The sequence below is a fragment of the Sphaeramia orbicularis genome, chromosome 11 (assembly GCF_902148855.1).
Source record: "Sphaeramia orbicularis chromosome 11, fSphaOr1.1, whole genome shotgun sequence".
NCBI classification, from domain to species: domain Eukaryota; kingdom Metazoa; phylum Chordata; class Actinopteri; order Kurtiformes; family Apogonidae; genus Sphaeramia; species Sphaeramia orbicularis.
Window position 1 is genome coordinate 1,822,379 of NC_043967.1, and position 18,114 is coordinate 1,840,492.

Sequence of the window (18,114 nt, forward strand, 5' to 3'; positions counted from 1 at the left end):
AAATACAGATGAATACTAATTCGTAATCTACAGTTATGCCTATCCCCATCTGTAGCGGCTATTTGTCATCAAAATTAATCAACTTAAAAGTGACTGAACTTAAGACTTGAACAGAACCCAAATAACCACTAGATGCACCATGGGTTTGTGGTTTACCCAGTCAAAAATACAATGTCCATATCATAGATGTATTTTCATGCGGTTTATTTTCAGGATTTTGCAGGCAAACAACCAAGGCCTTTTGTGCTGTCTGTCCTGCTCATTCTGTCTGATGGTCTGGTATAAAACCATAGCCCACCCAGGTGCATGCTGGTCTAAACCAATAAGAAAACACAAAACAAAAAGGTGCCAAATACTAAAGAATGAAAGCAATAACCATGAAAATCAAAAAATATATTCTAAATATTAAACAAAAAGCAAATAAAAAATAAACAATTAGCAAAAATACTAAATTAGTAAACAAAAAAGGTAAATTAACTTCAAACAAAAAGCTAAACCAACAAATAGCTCCTACACCATCCTCAAAATGTGAATGTACATCCCTAAAAGTTAAATGCTGACTTTTTACAAATGTATGACAGTCGCTTAACTTCATTAGTTCCCCAGGTTTTTCATGCCTCCGAGAACCCTAGACTTACCAGGGACGTCCAAATAGGACAATTATGTACCTCGTGTTCATTCAAAAATCAAAATAACCAACTAACTGGCTGACTAGTGTAAAAAAAATAATTAAAATAAAAATCAGAGGCAGCAGTGCACACTTGATTTCAATATTTTAATTCCACTTACATGAAGCACGTAACCAATAACACACTTCGTGTCACTTGTAAATGAGGAATCCTGTGTCCCACCTGCAAACCAACATACTGTTAATTATAAGACACTGGCACAACTTTGTGTCCACTACATGTTTTCTACCAAGTTATCTTAATAATTAGTTATATTAAGTATCATTTTAATTGTTTTCTTTTCACAATGCACTTTCCAGGGTAGGTAAATGTTACTGTAAACCACCTGCATTTAGCGGTCCTAAGCAAAAAAAAACAAAACAAAAAACACAGCCAGTTTCAAAGCACACCGATACCCTCCCACCAAATGTACTACTGAGACCACATACATTCCCGGAGTCAAATCAAAAGTTGAAGGGAATCAAATACACAAATGAAAATACAAAAAACACCTGAATAGAAAAGAGTAGAAAGTCACAAAAGTATGGCAAAAAAGTGTCCCCTTGACTGCTGAAAGATATCAAAAGTTACAGTATTAAGCCATTTTAGAAAGCTGTTTCACTTTTTTCAGATGCTGTCAAACGTTGTCATATGTAGTGGAGAAATGCACAAGACTGTAGTCTATGCATTTCACAGCAAATGAAAATGTCTGTAAAATGGAATGTAATCCTCCCAGCAAAGCTACCAAATGAAGTTTTAACAGTTTACAGTTAGCGAGTGGACATCAGCCACCAGAAGAGTTCCTTTGGCTGAATGCACACAGCTGTGATACATGTACCATCTAGAAAAGTGCCTGGACTGGACAATGACGAGGAGGACCGGATACGAGCATTATGGGTAATACATGTGGGCTGAAGATCACATACTGGCACATCTGTGACTACAGTGTACATGCTTCAAAGGAGTTTAGTGGACTCAGGTGGCACTGAGATCGTAGACGTTTTAGTTCAAGTAAAAACATACAAATGACCCAAATTATATTCAGAGGATGCACAACAGTAGCTGTGTGTTACAGAGAACTAGACGGGATCTAACGGAGGCTTTCAACTGGAATAAAGCACAGACAAAAACCTGAACCAAAAACAAACTGGTTCACACAATGAGTAATAGAGGCAATGTCCCCTTCCACCGTGCCCCTTTGGGACCTAACTTAGAAAAAAATACCAATGGTGGTCAATGGCAGAGACCTTTTTTTTGTCAATTTAATATATAATTTTACCAGTCAGGAAAGTTGTTCTGTGGTAAAAATAGTAGAGTGATTTAGTTTCGAGTGAAATGGTTCTTGTCTCACATGATACAAATCATCTCCATAACAGATGAAAAAGTTAAAAAAAAAAAAAAAAGAAAAGTGAAAACTGCAAGTTTGGTCATGCTGAAGCTAACACTAGAGAAAACAGTGTCAGACAACACTTATACAACTCATGGTGTGTCGTTTCAGAAGGACCTATTTTCACAGTCTTATATTTTGAACAGTTTTGAGACAAATTTATTTTCTCATCTTGCAAAATTAGCTTTTAAATTGACAAGTATGTGTAAATAAAGTCAAACAGTCAGGTCCCGTGGGCACAGCAGTCAGGGTCAGACTACACCTCTCCCTATGACAAAAAAAAAACAAAAACCTTTCATTCATTTCTCTGTGGAGGTGCTCATACAATTCACACACCATTTTATCTACACACACATGTTGTACTTTACACACTGGGTGGGGTGTAAATATACATACAGGTGCATGTATGTGCTCACACAACCACACACACACACACACACACACTCTCACACACACACATACACACACAACTTAGGCTGGTGAGAGGTAAAATTAAATGTTTTTTTTTTCCTTAAGTTCAGTTCTTCTCAGCCACTTGCCCCCCCTCCTCTCCTTCAGCCTCACCCTCCACCTGGGTGTCTGCTGTCCACAGCTGCAAGAAAATATTCAACACTGGCGTTAGCAGACACTCTACAAAGGGGAGCCAATGTGAGTGTCAGGGGCACAGCTGACAGGCACCAGGAGCTGCTATACTCACCGACAGATTGTCACGAAGCAGCTGCATGATCAAGGTGCTGTCTTTGTAGGAATCTTTTGGGAGGGTGTCCAGCACGGCGATGGCATCATCAAAAGCCTAATGCAGATTGAGATAAAAGTACTGTCAGAAGCAACATGCAACTCAATGTAATATATCAATCTAAGTACTGTAACTATGCTCTCCTTTAGCACTGGTAGGACTGCTATATATTATCACTAACTATATTTCACTTTCTTTTGTTTTTACCATTTTATCTGCCGTTATGTTGCCTCTTGCCCTAGTTGTCATTGGAAATGAGAACTGGTTCTCAACTGATCTACTTAGTTAAATAAATAAATAACAAGACAGAATAAAGTCCAGTGTGTGTGTATGTGTGTCGATGACACGAACACTTTATAATCATGGTGTTCATGACTTTTCTTTTAACAGCAGTTTCTTTTTCTTTACTCTTCTTTTTTTTTTTTTTACAACAAAAACCAAATGCTGTAAATACTTACATGTATGTTGTAAATGAGAAAAAAAATTATATATACACACACACACACTATATATATAATATATATAGATATAATATTATTATACATCACACACACACACATATATATCCACACATAATACACACACACACATACATACCACACATATATATATAACATACATATACACACACACACACACATATTATTATATATATAGATATATACACCATAACACACACACACACATATATATATATATATATATACACATATACACACACATACACATATATATATTATATATAATATAATATATACACACACATATATATATACACACACATATATATATATATATATATATAATATCACACACACATAATATAATATATATATATATATATATATATATATATATATACACACACCATATATATACCACACAACATATATATATATATACACACACATATATATATATATATACACACACACACATATATATATACCACACACATATATATATATACACACACACAATATATATACACACACACATATATTATTACACACACACATATATATATCACACCACACACATATATATATACACACACACACACATATAATACAACCACACACATATACATATATATATATTAATATATATATATACACACACACATATTATACACACATATATATATATACACATACATATATACACACATATATATAATATACACATATATATACATATATATACACACATATATACACACATATACATATATATATATAATATATATATGTATTTGTTTATAATAAATTTACAAAAGTTTCAAACTGTTTTTTCTCCTTATTATGGAGGTATTGCACATGTGAATCTGAGGTAAAAAATTATTTATTCCATTTTGGAATACAACTGACACTGAATACTGTCTGGATGCACTGTCCCTAGCATCTGTCTCATAGATCCAGGGAGTATTTCCCCTCTGACAGCCAAGCTGGGTCAAAACCTTCCATCCAGTGATAAGCGGTTTTGCTGCTTGTGAAGGGCAGGTGTGCAGCACTTGGGCTTTCCTATACTTGGACATGGACCAGGAGGGCTACTCTGGCTGCTACTTGCAGGAGAGCTAATGTTGTGATCTTGGTCATCCTAGGAGTGTTTAAAAACAGATATTTTTGTCTGCTTCTCACTTGGCTGACGTGACATTTTCCTATGCACTCTCCCCCCGCTGGTGTGAGTATTCACTTGCATTTGCGCACAGCGGAGTTCCGCCCTGATGCATGATACAGAGCACAGAGGAAAACAGACATGAATAACCTGCCACCGTGTAAATAAGCTAATTAAATTAAGGCCATTTAGTTTGTTCAATAAAAGGACAAGGTATAGACCTGTTTTACAGGAAATGTATCTTTAACTGACTTCTGTTGTGATCTGGAAAATAAATAAAATGAACTTGACCATCTGTGAGGGTGGCGTATACCTCACAGGATTCCTCCAGTTTTTCCTGCCTAATGAAGGCACTGATAAAGATCAGGAGTTGGCCGACAAGTGCTCAGAGTTACTGCTAATCACTAATGCTAATGCTGAGTGTCGCATCAGTGTGCATTAGGATGGGTGAAAAGCAGAGTAACTTTCTCTGCGGGACTAATAAAGTGAGTTAACCTTAACCTTAATTCCAACTGTTAAAATCAACAGGTGGATCTTTGTGGCTTGTTGGACCACTACTGCCCTTAGAGGATGGCAGACCAAACCTGCTGCATTTTTATAAATTTTAAGAGGATTTGAAGTGATCGTTTGAAAACTGACAAAAAAACAAAAAAGATAGTGTAAGTTATGCGTTTCCATTGACTGTTGGAGTGAATGAACTAGGCTGTGTGGTGAGAAGGTGGTGCTGTAGTTTACAATACACATAGCTATAATAAATCATAGTATAGAAGCAGAAATTACAGAATTATGGTCAATATAATTTGGATTTTATGAAGTAGTTTAATAAATTTTTTTAACGACTTCTCTTGTGCCAAAGTGCAAACACATTTATACAACATAATTGCATATATAGAATAAATACATAGATTGCAAACTAACTGATTTCATAATATTTACCCCTTTCATGTCACTATTTAGCAGATGCACCTTTAGCCCAAATCACAGCATTGAGCCTGTGCACACAGGTCCCAATCAGGTCTGCACATCTGGATACTGCACCTCCATTCTTCTTTGCAGAAGTACTTAAGCTGTGTCAGGTTATGCAGGGATAGGTGTGGACAGTGTTTTCAAGTCTAGCCATAAATTCTGAATTAGACTGAGGTTTGACTCTGCCAGTCCACAACATTCATCTTGTAGTCTTTAAATAATTTCTGTGAAACATTCACTTTATGCTTCAGGTTATTATCTTGCAACAAAATAAATCTTTTCCCAAGGTGTAGTTCTGTTGCAGACTAACTCAGATCCCCACAGGATTCCTCTATATTTTGCTGCATTCATCTACCTTTACAAGCCTTTCAGGACCTGCTGCTGAGAACTATCCCCACAATGTGGGGCTGTCATCATCATGGTGTTTGTGTTGAGCAGTGTTTAGTGTCCACCAACAAAACATCTAGATTGAATGCCTAATGGATCCAAAAAGCTCCAAAAATGCGAATCAAACCAAAGAACATCTTTCACTTGACCTTGATCTCCCATGTGCCTTTGGGGGAAAACTCAGTAGTTGTTGCATGCAGTGTCCCCCATCTGAGCTCCTGAATCTACCACCTCCTTCAGTGTCATCTTAAAGGTTATGGTAACATCCCTCACTGGTCTCCTTGCACAGTCACTCATTTGCAAATGTGTATTCTAAATCAGTGGTCCCCAATCCCCAGTCCGGGACCCAGTACCGTCCATGGATCATTTGGTACCAGGCCGCAAAGCAAACACTATGTGGCTAATATTAAAGCAATTTTTTCCATTAGTCTTCCGGAGATTTTATTTTGAAAGCGACTGTTTCCGCCCTAGCCTCATAACCGCTAGACCTCTGGTGCCATTTCATGAATCAGTAGAAACACAAACTAAAGGTCATGAACCAAAAACAAATTCACTGGAGAACTTTTCAGGAAGAAACGGAGTGGAAACGATGATAGCTGCAGAAGGGTCACAGACTGCCTGTAAACAGAAGGCTGCATTTAGAAGGAAATATGAGGATCCTGCCGAAGCTCCAGGTTCTCTCAACAGGTGACACACAAGCACCTCCAAACTGCTCCAGCACATCCATCCAATTTCAATTTTTATGCATGAAACTGGTCCGTAGTACAAAAAAGGTTGGGGACCACTGTTCTAAATCACATTACTCCCAGTATTTTAGTACAAGTCAATGTTTTCTTTGCTATGGTGTCTTAACTGGTACTGGTTTTCCCAAGGCTTGAAACCCAAAAAATTCACTGTATTGTGATTACCGATCATCTGGATCCCTGTATCTGCACTCAAAGTGACGTGGACGTAATAAAATATCATACATATTCTGAAACAATAGCAGTGTTCTGAAACAAGTCAATAAAATGCAGTCAAAGTTTTACCTGGTTGGCCAGTTTGCATGCTTCTTCAGGCTTGTTCTCAATCTCATAGAAGAAGACAGAATAGTTGAGGGCAAGCCCAAGGCGAATTGGATGTGTAGTTGCATTTGTTAGCTTCATCATAAGCTGAGTGGTAGGCTTCACGTGACTTGTTGGTGAACTCTGTATCAACAAAGACAGAACAATAGTTAGATATTTGCATGGGAAAAGCATCATACCTAACAAGCCCCTCCTACTTTGATCAACGCAGTCAAAGTACAGTGTCTTCAAACCAGTTATTTGGCAAAAATGATCTGATCCTATCCCAAGGTTGGTAATGACACAGGACAAACAAAAGCACAAATGGAGTCAATGAAACCAGCAAGCTGCCATTTTGCTTCTATGATGAGTCATGGAGAAGAACAATACTAAGAGTAACTAACTTTATTAAATTTTAAAATGACTTCATCTAGAACTGGCATTAGTGATTAGCAACTCTGAATCAAATATGAAACCTTCTAGCTTTTCTCTGAGACAGAAGTGCTAAAAACTGCAACGTCACAAACCTGCAGACACATGGAAATTGGAAATGAAAATACCTGCACAGGAGTTTTAAGACTATGATGGAAAACAGCAATTTGGAAAATTCACGGAGAAAAATCCCTGGGTTCAGTCAGATGCATCCACTTTTTTTGCATTGTAATGTGGTCATGAAAATCTCCCAGTTACAAGCAGTTATTGTCAAAAATGTATTGTATGTGAGGTCCCAACAATCTTGACCTTTGACCACCAAAATATAATCAGGATATCCTTGAGTCCAAGTTGAGATTTGTACCAAAGCAGGAAAAATATCTCACGGCAATCTCGAGTCATCACTTTCATACAGAGTCCTGCATGGGTCCACTTTTCCAAACCCGCACCTGCCCATACCCACAAAGGTGATAACCACAACCCAACCCACTACCCACATTTTTTTTCATGTCCAATCCACACCCACCCATACCTGTGTAAATTAGACCCACAACCTGACCTGACCCGTGATTAAACATATTGTCTAAAAAATATTGTCATAAAAAATTTTAACTTTGACCTACTTTTCCCAAAATGTAATGACATCTACTCTGGGTCACTGGCAATCTATAAACCCAATTTGGTATAAATTCAACCTATACTTTTGCTGCTACAGATATGTGAAATTTTGCCCATTATAAGTAGATGGGGAAAAAAAATATATAAAAACCATTTTTAATTCAAAATTCTACTAATAGTTTTACTGCTGGAGCGATAACAAACAAACCGAACCAAAAAACAATACCCCTTGCCTCTCCTTAAGGGGGCAGGGTAACAATGGACCTATTGACTGAAGTTAAAATACAGAGTAGACTAGATCTGCCCTTTTTTGAAATTTCAGTTGCATACCATTTAATGAAACACAAAAGTGGTAGGTGAACATAGAAACTTCATTAACAATCAGTGATCAAGTCACTCAGTACACACATTACTGCATGATCCAGACAGTGCCTTAGAACTGATGTGAACTCACTATGCGAATCTGAAAACCCAGAGTTTTCTCCATCAAAGGATTAACAAAGTCTGAAACGGGCCTGTAGTATGCACGTGGATGCATTTTATAAAGCTCTCTAAAGTTGGATCACTATATAAAGAGTAGTGTGCTTTACTTACCCTCCTTGATTCCCTTATCAGCCACCTCAGCCTGGTAACGATAGTAATCTCCCTTCATCTCAGGTAGAAGACCTTGTTGTCATGTTCACAGAGGCTTCGGAGGAATTTGGAATCAGATGCTTGTCAAGCAAATTCTGCAAATGAGAGCAGTACCATTTTTTGACTTGTGACAGAGGCAGCTAATGAGTTGTTTTAAAAAAAAAATCTGAAAAGGTGCACACTGAACTGTGACAGTCACAATACGTTGCTTTAAAAAAAAAAAAAAAACCTACCCAAATGTTACAGGTTCTTCAACTCAAGGTACAATTCTGACCTCATAAAGAAATCACATTCCCATTTATTGCATTCAAATTTATAGACAGTCAACGAATGTATAACATTGCATTCTACTTAAGTATTAATAATAATATTAATAATAATAATATGATGATGATAATATTATTATTAAGCTTTTGAAAGAGTTGGATGCTATTATCAAAAAATATTACGATAAGAAATCTTTATAGCTGCTGATTTTGAAAACAGTCACCTGTTAAATCATTACATGTTAAATCATTACTTCATTACTTAGTTAGAGGCTATTTTTGAAGCTTTATTTATGAGTTATGTTTATGCATTATGTTTTTTGTACAAAAACAAGAAAAGAATGATGAAGGGAATGAGGACAATGAACGGTAGTGATAAAGATAAGCATGGGTTAGGGTCACCGTATCCATGACCTCTCCTGGGGACCCAGATAATACAGAAGGAACAGAAACAAGTCTCCTGATGTCAAAAATGCCACAAGCACACCTACACTTTGAATAGACCATGCCGAACACAGATATTAGTCAACCATGACCAATTAATTCTGCATTAATTATGTTATAGAATGATGCTTGAAAGTTTCTTGGCTCCTTCATGGGTAAGATTCTTACATACCCCATTAAATACATTCTCCTCGCCTTGTTTCACTCGCATATCGTAATTTTTTTTCTTTATTGTTGAGCCTCTTACTCTTTTCCTGCCAATCAACCTCAAGCCCAAGAATGTACTCCTTTCATTTGTTATACTAAACTCCGTCTCCAATCTTGGCTCCTCACCTGGACGTCATTGCAGAGCTCATTCAGCTCCTGCTCAATTTCTCTCTGTACTCCTTAATCAGATTTGAGTTCCATTTCTCGGGCTCCCGCTCACTCTTCAGCTCCAAGGTGGACATCACCCTCCATGAGGATCTCCTGGCTCCCACCTCGTTCTTGTAGGCGGACAGACTAGTAGGTTGCGCTCTTCATTGCAGAGACATGGTTTGATCTCTATGACTTTTTCATGATGTCGACCATGTCATTGTAGCGCTCAGCCTGCTCTGCCAGTTTGGCTGCTGCACCAGATCCTCCTCTGTCATGATTCCTGTAAGGGCTGGAGGAGGAAAGAGGATGGAGAGTGTAGAGAAAAAAAGGGAGGGCAGAGGTTAAAAAGACCAGTGAGGACTTAATCTTTGTTATGGTAACATTATTTGACTTATTTTTCAACAGATCTCTTTAAGTGATGAACCTGTCCTTGACATGAGAACCGAAGAATAAAGTAATTACATGTATTATGGTGTGCAAATGCGCTACATGAAACACAGATGTGTGGAGGGGTGGGGTTAATTTCCAAATTACCAGAGTTCCACAGGTTCTACTAGTCCCATGCAAATGGAACTTTAGCTGCATAATAAGTAATGATTTCTTCATTACTTTGGCTTAGGTGTTTCAGAGCCAACAGCTATCCAGTTTCCGATAAAGTAAAAAATAAGTCATTGATCTACTGTTCAATTATTTGGCCATTGTTTTTTGCTGTTACAGGGCACATCTGGATATGTCACAGCTTCCACACAAGTGGACACCAACTGGTCACTTGGCCAATGTAAGTGTAGTTAATAAATACAAAACCACATTAACACATACACAGTTTTAATTTAATTGCAATGTTTGTAATTATACACACAAACTGACATTCTAACTTGATAATTTTATAACTCTGTTAAAATCTATCTTTTAAGATTGATTTGGAACATAATAAACACATTTTGGAGGACTTGCTAAATGAGGCTCTTCACAGCTCACCTCCAAGGCTTGGGGCACAGGACCCATGGTCTATTTGGGTGTGTACATATCTTTTTTGTTTTTTTTTTTTTCTCTTGGACTTTTGACCAACTTGGCTCATTTCTAGATGTCTGCTGATGACAAAAATTCCCAGGCTCATTGTACAGCAAAAGGGATTATATTGTATGTGTGCAAACTAGAAGTTTCCACAAGACTCGTTTGGGATTTAGAGAGTAACTTTTGGGGATATTTAGGCAGAGCTAATTATAGACACTTATATTATTATATTCACTGGTTTATAATCACCTGAAAAATCTTGTTGTACTATTTCATCATCATTCATGCTTGAATGAGTTGCTCATTTCTAAGACAGTAGGTCTCTAGAGTAAATCAGACTGTACCATTACTTTATTTTTGTGCTTTAGAAGATTCTGACATCCAGTATTAAGCAAAAAGAGTTGAGATTAACCCCTATATTTCTCTCTCAATCTTGTTAACCAATGTGTGTGCGTGCCGACACTCACATGCTACTGCAACTTTCACCACAAATTCAGTCAACAATGGAGGGAAAACGAAATCAATAGCTTGGATTTAATTTCTAAATGAAGGCGTGTGGACTGGCTTTGTTAATCTCATTCTTTTTCTGAAGGCAAGGCTGTCATCCCTGATCTGAACCAAAATTTTATCACTTCTTCTCAAATACGGGAGGGTTCCAATCAAATTGAATTTCTTGTAGTTTTCTCTGGTCTCTGGAGGCCTAACTGGTAAGCATACAGTCGTCCTCAAAATTACTTCATACCCCTGCCATTTTTTGTAACTTTTTGTTTTTGTGATGAATGAATGAGTTTTGTCAAGTTTGTTTGTGGACTTATATGTGATACACAAGTGAGGAAATAAGAACAAAATGATACTTGGAGAAATACTTTATTTCAGGAGTATTTTATTAGAGGATTTCTAAAAAACGCCATGTTCAAAATTATTCATACCCTAGGTTTATTAAGTCCAAAGTCTTTCCTTAATAGTCAATAGAGTAGCCTTTGTTTCTTGATAATGGTTCCTGTAAGTGTCCACAGGTTCTCTTCTGTCTTCCTGTGGGGTTTTGGTCCACTCTTCCAGGACCAAAGCCTCCAGCTGGGTCCGGTTGGATGGTCCTCCTACCCATCACTCTGGTCTTTAGCTCCCTCCACAGATCCTCTAAATGATTTAGGTCAGAGCTTGACTGGGTCATGTCCTTGAACCACTACTGCACTACCTTGGTGGTATGCTTGGGGTCAGTGTCCTGCTGGGACGTCCAGTCAGGACCAGTCTAGAGTTTCTCAGCACTTCACGCTGTCATCCAGGACGTTGATATAATTATGTTAAATTCATGATGCCTTGTAACTTCATGAGGTTTCCAGTGCCACTAGCAGAGAAGCGTCCTAGCATTATAGGTTATAACCCTAGCGTTATGTTGCCCACCAAAATAACCGAGGTATGAAGGTATCACAGACAACCATCCAGCCAGTATTGCACAAAGGAGTTCTCCATGGATGCAGACACAGGAAATGGCAGGACTCAGGATGAATCATCAGGAGGCTCATCTGGCATTTCCTAGAGCTCTTCTTAACCAAGATCCAAGCTTTTGGTCATCAATCCAGTGATTTGATGAAGCAAAGATGGAGTTGTTTGGCACATGGATGTGACTGCATCTGAAGGAAGCAAGGAGAAGAACGCAAGCTGAACACAGCCCCAACCATCAAGCATGGTGGTGGCAACATAATGCTATGGGGTTGCTTTTCTGCTAGTGGCACCGAGAACCTCATCAAGACACAGGGCATCATGAAAAAGGAGGATTATATCAACGTCCTGGATGACAATGTGAAAGTGCTGAGAAACTCTAGACTGGTCCTGACTGGACGTCCCAGCAGGACACTGACCCCAAGCATACCACCAAGGTAGTACAGTAGTGGTTCAAGGACATGACCCAGTCAAAGCTCTGACCTAAATCATATAGAGAATCTGTGGAGGGAGCTAAAGACCAGAGTGATGGGTAGGAGACCATCCAACCGGACCCAGCTGGAGGCTTTGGTCCTGGAAGAGTGGACCAAAACCCCACAGGAGACAGAAGAGAACCTGTGGACACTTACAGGAACCATTATCAAGAACAAAGGCTATTCTACTGACTATTAAGAAAAGACATTGGACTTAGTAAACCTAGGGTATGAATAATTTTGAACGTGGCATTTTTTGGAAGTCCTCTAATAAAATACTCCTGAAATAAAGTATTTCTCCAAGTATCATTTGTTCTTATTTCCTCACTTGTGTATCACATATAAGTCACAAACAAACTTGACAAAACTCATTCATTTCATCACAAAAAACAAAAAGTTACAAAAAAATGGCAGGGTATGAATAATTTTGAGGACGACTGTATGTGTTAATCAAGTTCACTTGGCCTGGCCAGGCAAAAGTGAACATCAGGGTCCAATTCTTTTTTCTCTAAAACAATATTTTTGATTACTCAGCATGAAAGACATATATATATAGTTTCTACAACTGTGTTATTTAATTTGTACCTGAATTACAACAAAAATATAAGAAAATAAACGAGAATACTGCGTAAATTAAGAACAGTAAAGATTGTAAATGAATGTATACAGCAGAAATTCAGAATGTAAACAGCAATGTGTAAATAATATGTTCAAATATATGCCTATGTCTAATCTTATGTCTCACAAAAATTAAATTCTATAATGATTTTGAATGTTAAGCTTATTGAATATAAAAACAGCAGAAAGGTGTATTAAATATAGTAATGAAACATATGTCACCACAGACTAATAATTTTGTCAGTATCTTAATAAAATCTTTGATTATTTTTATGGTGCACCAAACTGAACAAAACACCTCACTCCGTACTTTTTTGGATTCCCATTCCATTACCATGATTAATGTCTTTTAAAACTAAAATAAAAATGATATCAGTTTCATTTTTGGATATACTGTACTCTCATATAACAAAAGTGTCCCATGCTAAATATTTGACTTTCCTAATGGAACAGTATTTTTTGGTATTTTTCCAAACCTTGAATAACTGTACATTTTTCCTTACTTTGTCAATGGTGATAAATTAATACTTTTTTTAATTAAATATTTGGTTATTATTCCTTAATGGCAATGTTAAAGTACTTGCTTAGACCTACAATTTGAGCTATTATGGTTGCTGCTACATTAATTTTTAAAAACAGATGTGTAATGATAGTATTGCTGCATAGTGCTTTCTCACTCCATTACTGCTTGGCCAGGCCCACATGTGAGTTGAGAAAGTGGACCTGCAGCTGATGGACTGTGGGTACTCCACCCCATTTCTTCAACAGCTGCCAATTAACATGTTACACAACTTTGTGAGAAAATGCAGACTGAAACCAAACACTTTAGTGCAGATATGCTTAGGATTAACAACAGACTCACTAGCTGAGCAACCTATGCTAGTGATGTTAATGCTAAAAATGAGTACTAGCTGAGACAAAGTTTCACAATATTTTTTTTCCCAAATGACATGATCTGTCATATAATGTTACAGGTAGATCATATGACAAATTAAAATCAATCACTATCGAAAATAGTGACACCACCAGACTTTGCTGATGGTCATGTGCAGTATTATTGGTTTTTTACTTACATCTGTGTGCAAACATTTGCAAAAATTTGCTTTCCCCATAGACTTAGGCGGTTTCTAAAAGGCTGGGAGTTACAACTACATCCATTAATAGTAGGGAAAAGCCATGTTCAGTTCTACATTTATCTAGTCTCCAATAACAACAAAATTGCACAATTCCAATCATGTTGAATTTTTCTCAGTAGTGCAGTAATACCGGCCTATTAATTGGCTATCCTGTAATAAACTGTGACAATACCAGCCATTAAAAGTGAGCATCCGATATCTTCTACATAAACACAACATCAATTAAAAAATAACACTCATCATATAGGTGTAATTTCATTTAACAGTATGGGCATTTTTTTTGTTCTGATGGCCAATTGAGGCACCTCTCCCTCTGAAAGATTTCACTAGTCCTTGCTTCACCCTAGAACACAGGTGTCAAACATGCAAAAGGTTCCATTCCGGCCCACAGGATGAAAGTGCAAAAATGAACCTGAACAGTCCAGGTTGTCAAAAATCATTTTGGTTCAGGTTCCACATACAGACCAATGTGATCTACAGTAAAATAACAACACAATAACCCTAAATAATGACAACTACACATTTTCTTTGTGAAAAATTATGTGGAAAAAATTTAAGTGAAAAAAATAACATTACACTGTGAAAATATTTACATTTACACAACTATTCTTTCACAATAAAATGCAAATAAAAACATATAAAAACAAAGATGAACAACCCCAAATGTGCAATTTGAACAATATTCTGCCTGTTCCTAAATGTTTGGTGCATTTATAGATCCACTGTGATCTGGAGTTGTGTTAATAATAACAGATGGAATATTGTAGAAATTGTTCAAATTTTAGTTCCAAACTCCAAAGTTTTATCAATGTTCTGCCTGTTACCAAATGTTTACCTAACATTGTGTATAAATGTACATGTATAAATAAGAAGTTGAGGCATAATATTGTTAAAATTGCACTAATTTTTTCAAATGAAATTTCTGTTTTTTCAGGTTATTCACATTGGTTTTTCTAAAATGTAAATATTTTCATAACTTAATTGGGGTTTTTTGTACTAAAACAAAAAGAAAAACTTGGATTTATCATTATTTATAGTTTATTAAGTCATTATTTTACTGGTCTGGTCTGCTTCAGATCAAATTGGGCTGAATATGGAACTGAACCAAAGTGGGTTTGACAGCCCTGTTCTGGAATAAGAAATGGACTCGTGCAATACAATGCAGGACAAACACTCACGTGCAGGTTAGGACTTATCAAGCGCTTGTTCAGATGAGTAAACGCCAGTTATTTGGCACCGGCATTTCAACAAAGACTAAAATAATCCATCCATCAGATGGCTGGTGGAGGTTTGCCAGCTCGCGGACACCTGCATCCTTTGGAGGAATGTCGGCCACCCAGTTTCACGTCACACGAGCACGAGCACAAGCGCGCCCCGAGCGCGCACGCGATACGGGAATGCACCCCACCGACCCAAATGACAAGGGCCACGGTTTAAGGCTAACACTTTCACAATCTGCGGTGAAATGTGTAAAATAATGCTACAGGTGGACGGACCAGAGCCAGTGTGGGCGTCGGGCCTGATGGGAGGCAGGTTTCCGGCACATCCATCTGCTTTGTCAGCTCACAGTGAACGCCCTTTTTCCTTTGGACCACAGCTGCTAGTTCCGCGCGCACTCCCGGCGCCGTTCCCGGTTCACCTCCTGTCTCCGGTTCACTTCGTACATGCACAGCGCATCTTCCATGAACGACACGGTGAGAAAAACCTAGGAGTTCAAACCCCTTTGAGTAGGAGCTGAACAATGACTGAGCACCGAGGCGTCCCCGCTCTGCGCCGTCCGCTTCCCCGGACCGGCCTGTCACACACGGCTCAAAGGCTCTGGGGCAGAGCACGGTGTCGGACCGGCCTCTGTCCAGTTGGTACCCACTACATTTAACAATAAATAAAGACACTCTTACCTGCGTGTGTCGCAAAACGGTGTGGTTCCTGATTCCCAGCGCACAGCTGATGACCCGTCCCGCTCATCCACGGGTTTCCCTCCAAGCAAAGACAGCAGCAGGGTCGTACCGGAACTGCTGACGTCATGCCCGTGTTGCTGAGGCAACCCTCATTTGTCGGCTTCGTGTTTAAAGGGGATTTCTACAGAGGCTGGTGTACATGGTGTGCACCTGCTTTGTCATTTGTAAAAAAAAAAAAAAAATTAGTTTAATTTAACACACATACAGAAAATACTGTTTATGTGAATGCTATGTGAAGCTTTTGTATTATGTTAATTCAGAGCGTTTTTGAAATGACACGTACAAAGAGCCCAGAGAAATGTAGTCATTTCAAAGAAAGAGCAATAAAACTCATTTATCACTCAGCTTTTATCTTTACGAGTGTAAAATGAAATTTTATTTTTGTACAGCTTTAATATGAACAAACGTTAAAGGTGCAGGAGACTTTGTCTCCAATTTTTCATCAAATCTGTAAAACACCATCCACCATAAACAAACCATTTGTTTACAAACAGCGCAGGAGGTAACCTCGGCATCTCTGGAATTTGTCGTAACATGCATTGTGGGAAGTGGAGGTTCACGCAGCCGCCTGGCAGCGGCAGTGCAGCCATATGATATTATATGGTTGTAACAAACACGACACGGAAATGGCTGAAACACAGAAGCGGAGCTCTGCCTGGCAGCAGCAGCTGCAACACACAACGATGCGGAGCTCCAGCCGTTTCCATGTTTCAGCCGTTCCATGTTGTGTTTGTTTCATCCCTATAATATCATATGGCTGCACTGCCGCTGCCAGGCGGCTGTACGAAACTCTGCTACCCACAATACACATAACAATAAAAAATTAAATAATACACATAATTCTGAACATACCCTCATCTTACAGAGTTAATAGTTTTTGCAGCAGCTCACTTTTTTTCCACAACACCATCTATTATTTGTCATTTTCTAGCATCTTCAGAACATCAGGCTGGGTACCCGCCACAGCTGATGAAGCAGCAAAGAACATTTCAGTTCAGTTATTTTTTGCCATTTGGCAGCATCTGCCACTATAGCTTGCCTCTTTTTGCTATGATTTTTCTGCACTTCCTTTTCGTTTCTTCTTCACTTTTTATCTGTCTGTCACATGCCTGAGGATTGAGACGATGAGTCCATGGCTCTCAGCTGCGACTGACCCAGACAGCCCATCCTCCAGGTGAAAGGGTTAAAGGGATGTGACACACCCACATGGACCAAAGTTATCGGTGTCACCGGTGAAACTAGCCTATAAAACACTGGAAACCATATTAAAGGCTGGCCGCCGGCCCAACTACACCAGGACTCACCCTGTTGTTGTTTCCTCTCACCAGCCACACCGGCCCACTGAGCCAGCGGCTCACTGGGAAAACTCCTGTTCCTCCTGATGACCAGTCCACCCACAGGGCCCACAGCTGCCCTGAGGGCAGGCTGTGAGAAGCCCGGCTGCCAATTCACACCAAAACGCCCCTCCGACCACCACCAAACGTCCATACGCAGTCATACACTAGTGTGAGTGACACTGGAGGCAAGGTAGGTGAAGTGTCTTGCCCAAGGACACAACAGTAGATGACTAGGACAGAGCAGGATTCAAACCGCCAACCTCTCAGTTATTGGACAACCATGATCCTCAGCAGCGGTGTAGTGGTCCCTGGAGAAGTGGGTATATTCCCAATTTTTGGCTTCTTTTTTTTTTTTTTTTTTTTTCCTAAAGTCCAGAAAAACGCTGGTTTAGAAACAGTGACATATAGACTACTCAATTTACTTTACCCAAAAATCCAACAGTAGTATTTATTCACTATTATAAATGATCATGACTTAATCAGGAGCAGTTTGTAGGTTTTACTGGAAACACAAGCAGCTGCAGGAATGGAAATGGATTCAACAAGAGACAAATATAGGATAACGTTAGCCTTTCATACGTTAG

General features: G+C 38.5%; 1 protein-coding gene across 1 annotated transcript; it reads right to left on the reverse strand.

Moving 5' to 3' along the window:
* Positions 1-761: 761 nt before the first annotated feature.
* LOC115428775 (14-3-3 protein zeta) lies at positions 762-17,681 on the reverse strand. The gene is given in 15 exon segments (XM_075353499.1): positions 762-2,647; positions 2,753-2,848; positions 6,790-6,892; positions 6,894-6,948; positions 8,449-8,508; positions 8,511-8,535; positions 8,538-8,582; positions 9,531-9,568; positions 9,571-9,691; positions 9,694-9,746; positions 9,749-9,843; positions 13,785-13,867; positions 15,732-15,912; positions 16,134-16,212; positions 17,498-17,681. Coding segments are annotated over 15 exon segments (1,293 nt in total). The 3' UTR covers positions 762-2,572.
* Between the last annotated feature and the right edge of the window lie 433 nt (positions 17,682-18,114).